The sequence below is a fragment of the Photinus pyralis genome, unplaced genomic scaffold (genome assembly GCF_008802855.1).
Source record: "Photinus pyralis isolate 1611_PpyrPB1 unplaced genomic scaffold, Ppyr1.3 Ppyr1.4_LG9, whole genome shotgun sequence".
Classification (NCBI taxonomy): domain Eukaryota; kingdom Metazoa; phylum Arthropoda; class Insecta; order Coleoptera; family Lampyridae; genus Photinus; species Photinus pyralis.
This window is the reverse complement of record NW_022170878.1, coordinates 19,759,483-19,764,036: the sequence shown is the minus strand read 5'-3', so window position 1 is coordinate 19,764,036 and position 4,554 is coordinate 19,759,483. Positions and strand designations below refer to the sequence as shown.

The window sequence follows — 4,554 nt, the reverse complement described above, 5'->3', positions numbered from 1 at the left end:
CGGGGATTCAGATTTGGAAAGCTTCAGAGTTGTCCCACTGTTCCAGCGCGTACAGGTTCGAAGTCTGTCGTTGGGCAGTAAAACCAATTAGCGCTCGTCCTCGAATACAATTCCGTAATAACGCGTGAAAATGTTGGGAAGCACGACCACCTCGTGAGAGCAAATGAATATCAAACTGCGATTTAATGCTAAACACAAGTGCTGATGACTTTTAGCGATAAGTGTAAGGTTCCTCCAAAATACAGTGTGCTCCTCAAACGTGTCTCTAGCCGATGTCCCATTTAACAAATGCAACTGCTCAACAATTGTAGACGTTCAAATTGACCAGGTTTAAAGGCTCAAATTTGGGTACAAGCATTTTGAGAACAACCTCTAAGCAAACTAGAATTCATTCACCCTGTATTTGGCATTCGAAAATGGATCCTTGACAGCTTTTTCGTATAAATGCTGCCCACACCACGTACGGTTACTACGCCAAAAAATGCTACTCAAAGCCGTGCTAATAATTTCCGTAACAACCACCTTCGCGTTCGAATCCCAGGTAAGACATTTCTTGTTCGCAATGCCCCCTGCATGCCAAAACCGTTACAGAAATCGACCGCCGAGATTTTCGACGCGTGGAAGATCCGCATCGAGCAAGAGCACCCCGAGTGCGCGAAAACGTCGGGCGTGTCGGACGAAGAGCTCGACGGACTGTTTCGGCAGCACCGACTGTCGTCCAGCAGAAACTTCAAGTGTTACCTGCACTGCATTGAGAAGGTTTTCAATTTCGTAAACGACGACGGTAGCCTCAAGAAACAGGAAATTAGCGACGGCGTCGAGAAGGCCACCGTTGATGTGGTAGACCTGTGCGGGGCGGGAGTGGGCGATGCGACGGATATGTGCGAAAAGGCCTATACATTTCTCACCTGTCTGTTGAATTTGTACGTATAATTTATTGGAGCTGATAGTTAATACAATAGTCGGCCTCGGCCGTTAGCATGTTTTATAAATAAAATCTGTGCCCGGAAGGTTTTTTTAATATCGGCCCAAGTTGAAAACGAGCTTAGGGCCTTTAATCAAAATCAAACATTTTTGAAAGATTTTCAAAAGGGCGTTGTACAGGCTTTATAAACCCCAAATTGTGCAAGACTACTCTAAGAGCTTTCTATGAAAACTTGAGCCCTTCTTGAGTGTTCCTGTTTCTAGAGTTCTACGCCTACCTGTAGCCTTTAGGCACTTAAGCGTTATGAAGGTCTTTAATGGTCCTTATTTACTGGTTTCATTTAAAAACCCTTAAGCATCGAGAATTATTAAATTTTGAAAATCCCTGAAAGTTTTCTGTTCAGCCTTTAAAGGTCTCCATGGACCTTCACTTCCACTGATGACGCTACCCTGTGGGCGTGGAGTTGTAGGGGCCCTGGGACTGACCCCCAGGATCGTGTGGGACGGCGTGGGCGCACTGTTGCGTCTTGAATGGGGCCTTTCAAACCCAACATCATCGGACATAGCCTCGGCCGAGAGCGTCCATTTTGGGAAATAAGTAATTCTCGTAGGCGGCCCTTGCGGTCTCTTCGGCTCCTGTTTGTGCGGTGTTGTACGCGTATAGGACTGCGTCGTGGGTTTCTTTTGGAGCGACGATGCGTGACACTTGCTCGCCGTTTCCTTATAGATAACCGTCTGTGGTTACGTGCTCCCGCAGAAACTACCTCGCCTACGTTCGCCTGTGGGTTTTGGCGACGCGATTTCTTAGCTGATTGCGTTTCACCCGGTCTGTCAGGGTCGCTACTTCCACGTTCGCTATGGCAGAACGAGTTCCCTGGGGCGTTTCCTCTGGCGTTGTTACTTCCGGTCGCTAGTATTCGTTCCAGATCCGGGACTGTTCCATCAGAGGCTGTTTCAGGATTGCGAGATTAGTGATCCGCCAGTTCTGTCGTCTTTTGTCCTGTCTAGCCCTAGCAGGACTCGGCTCGTAAGGTGAAGCGCCGGTATTCAAGGCCCGGCCTGTACCGCTTGATCGGCCACTTCTGCGCGTTGACGTGGTACCTAGATTGCGCAGGAGTCAGTTTCGCAATAATGTAACTGCTAAAGAGAGAGGATTCTATATCCGGTCCGTGCAGATCATAGCTGAAGGGAGATCTAATTTCATTCGGGTTGAAAGCCATGACAAGGGCGCATCTAGTACTCCTGGTGCACAAACAATTATGGTATTATGAACAATTGTTCTATCACGCTATTACCGACGTTGTATTAGCATTCGTTGTTGTTAACCTTGTTGTATCGATTTCCGTCTTCACCAAATCCACGCCTTTAAACCTTAGAAATGTCGAAATCTCAAACTCTGACGCCACGAAACCTTCAAACCTTAAAACTTTGATAGCCTGAAACTCTGAAATCCTCATGTTGTGGTAATTTGAAACAACCTTGTAACATTGGAGGGCTTACGCGTTGGATACTTAAATTTTCTAAGAACTTTGGGCGAACATTTCGAGTTTTGTATGCGTTCAGATTCTTTCAAGTGTGACTAATAGTGGCGAGAAATTTGGTTAAAGGAACCCATTGTATTTGAAGAAATCTTTCCCATGGTCTATTTTTGATGCTTGAATTAATCAGTATTTGTGATACGGATCAAACCACTCACATGAATATGTTTACGTGGCGGCAATTGAATGAGTTCTTTGTATTAATAAACTCAAAGAATTAAATCTTCCTTATGTTGAATTATACAGGAACTTCGTGGGAAATGTCGTTACTTTTATATGGGCAGCTACGCCGCCTCACCTCGCGCACCCGGCGAACTTCTTACTCCTATCAGTAAATTTCTGTGAATGGTACGTGCGCTCGGTTTCGGTGACTGCGTCCCCCGACGTTCTAATTAAACCAATTTTTCTAGGCCTAACGTTAAATATTTGTAATTGAAGTTAGGTTTACCCAAATATGCGAGCAGCTAACGTAAATTATATTAAATTTAGCCCAAAGGATTAATAACTTCCTTCCGCGTGTCTATTTCTGCTCTTTTATATTTCATGAACTTTCATTGGAGTATTTCAGAGAAATTTGTTTTGATTTAAGGGTAGTTGCTTACTGCAGCTATCAGTGAGGCCAGAATTGCGCTTCAAAATTTGATTCTGTAGACCGCAGGTCATTTCATACCCGAAGACCAGTTCGCGTTTCCGTGGTCAATCGGCCCTGAGTACTGTCACTTTTCCATGCGTTCGAAGTAGCGGGAAGTTTAGGGCTCAGTTCACGAAAAAAATATACCTAAAAATCCAATAAAATCTGGTCCAAGAAATGGAGGGTCAGTAATGTTATCGCGGGCGGTTTAGCTGTAGAGGTGGTGCAAGTAGAGCATCCACCCAATCAAATGTCAGAAAACTCGGAACCGTTGTCTAAGAGGTTTCCGGGATTCTTCGTTTGGCAGTTACGCTAAGCGCGTCCCCTTGAGTACAATACAAGAGTTACAGAAAAAAAAAACACGTGCAAATGTTGGGAAGTCAGACTACCTCGTGAGAGCAAATGAATATCAAACTACAATTTGATGCTAAACACAAGTGCTGATGATTCTTAGCTTAGATCTAGTTTAGATAAGTGTAATGTTTCTCGAAATACAGTGCGCTCCACAAACGTACTCCTAGCCAATGTCACATTTGGCAAATGCAACTGCTGAACAATTGAAGATGTTCAAATGGATCAGCTTAATTGGCTTAAATTGTGTCACTTTGTGTTCAAGTAGTCGGAGAACAATCTCTAAGCAAACAAGAATTCATATCACCCTGTATTTGGCATAAGAAAATAGATCCTTGACAGCTTTTTCTTATAAATACTAACCGCACCACGGCCGCTTACTGAGCCCAAAAATGATACTCAAAGCCGTGCTAATAATTTCCGTATCAACCACCTTCGCGTTCGACTCCCAGGTAAGACATTTCTTGTTCGCAATGCACCCTAGATGTCGAAACCGTTGCAGAAATCGACCACCGAGATTTTCGACGCGTGGAAGATCCGCATCGACCAAGAGCACCCCGAGTGCGCGAAAACGTCGGGCGTGTCGGACGAGGAGCTTGACGGACTGTTTCGGCGGCAACGACTGTCGTCCAGCAGAAACTTCAAATGTTATCTGCGCTGCATACACAAGGTTTTCAATTTCGTAAACGACGACGGTAGCTTGAGAAAACAAGACATTAGCGACGGCGTGGAGAAGGTCAGCGTAGATGTATTAGACTTCTGCATGACAGGGGTGGGCGAAGATATGGATGAGTGTGAAAAGTCTTATACACTTGTCGCCTGTATGCTCAGAAATATTTTTTCCTATAATTTGTTGTAGCGGATAGTTACTCCAATAGTCGACTGTTAGCATGTTTTATAAATAAACCCTGTGCCCATGAGGTTTTCTATAATCATTCACACTAAGTTGAAAATTGAGCTCCCAAGGTCTATTTTTGTTGTTTGAATTAATCAGCGTTTGTATCACATATCAAACAATTCACACGAACATGTCTATTTAACGTCTCGTGAACTTCGTATTCCCGTAATTTGGTTATAATGCAATTAACAGTCAATGAAACTCGATCTTAA

General features: G+C 44.2%; 2 protein-coding genes across 2 annotated transcripts; both read left to right on the top strand.

The window, feature by feature from the left end:
- Positions 1 to 463: 463 nt before the first annotated feature.
- Positions 464 to 1,000, top strand: LOC116181464. Its single transcript, XM_031501845.1, has 2 exons — positions 464 to 541; positions 592 to 1,000. Exons 1-2 carry the CDS (start codon positions 482 to 484, stop codon positions 931 to 933), a joined length of 402 nt encoding a protein of 133 aa, XP_031357705.1. The 5' UTR covers positions 464 to 481; the 3' UTR covers positions 934 to 1,000.
- Positions 1,001 to 3,836: 2,836 nt separating this feature from the next.
- Positions 3,837 to 4,303, top strand: LOC116180056. Its single transcript, XM_031499884.1, has 2 exons — positions 3,837 to 3,896; positions 3,947 to 4,303. Exons 1-2 carry the CDS (start codon positions 3,837 to 3,839, stop codon positions 4,301 to 4,303), a joined length of 417 nt encoding a protein of 138 aa, XP_031355744.1.
- The last annotated feature ends 251 nt before the right edge of the window (positions 4,304 to 4,554 follow it).

Excerpts from the sequence above, each read along its gene's own strand:
- LOC116181464 (XM_031501845.1), top strand. The coding sequence starts at position 482 with ATGCTACTCAAAGCCGTGCTAATAATTTCCGTAACAACCACCTTCGCG. Across the intron at positions 542-591 it reads CCTTCGCGTTCGAATCCCAG|AAATCGACCGCCGAGATTTT; the intron begins GTAAGACATTTC and ends AAACCGTTACAG.
- LOC116180056 (XM_031499884.1), top strand. The coding sequence starts at position 3,837 with ATGATACTCAAAGCCGTGCTAATAATTTCCGTATCAACCACCTTCGCG. Across the intron at positions 3,897-3,946 it reads CCTTCGCGTTCGACTCCCAG|AAATCGACCACCGAGATTTT; the intron begins GTAAGACATTTC and ends AAACCGTTGCAG.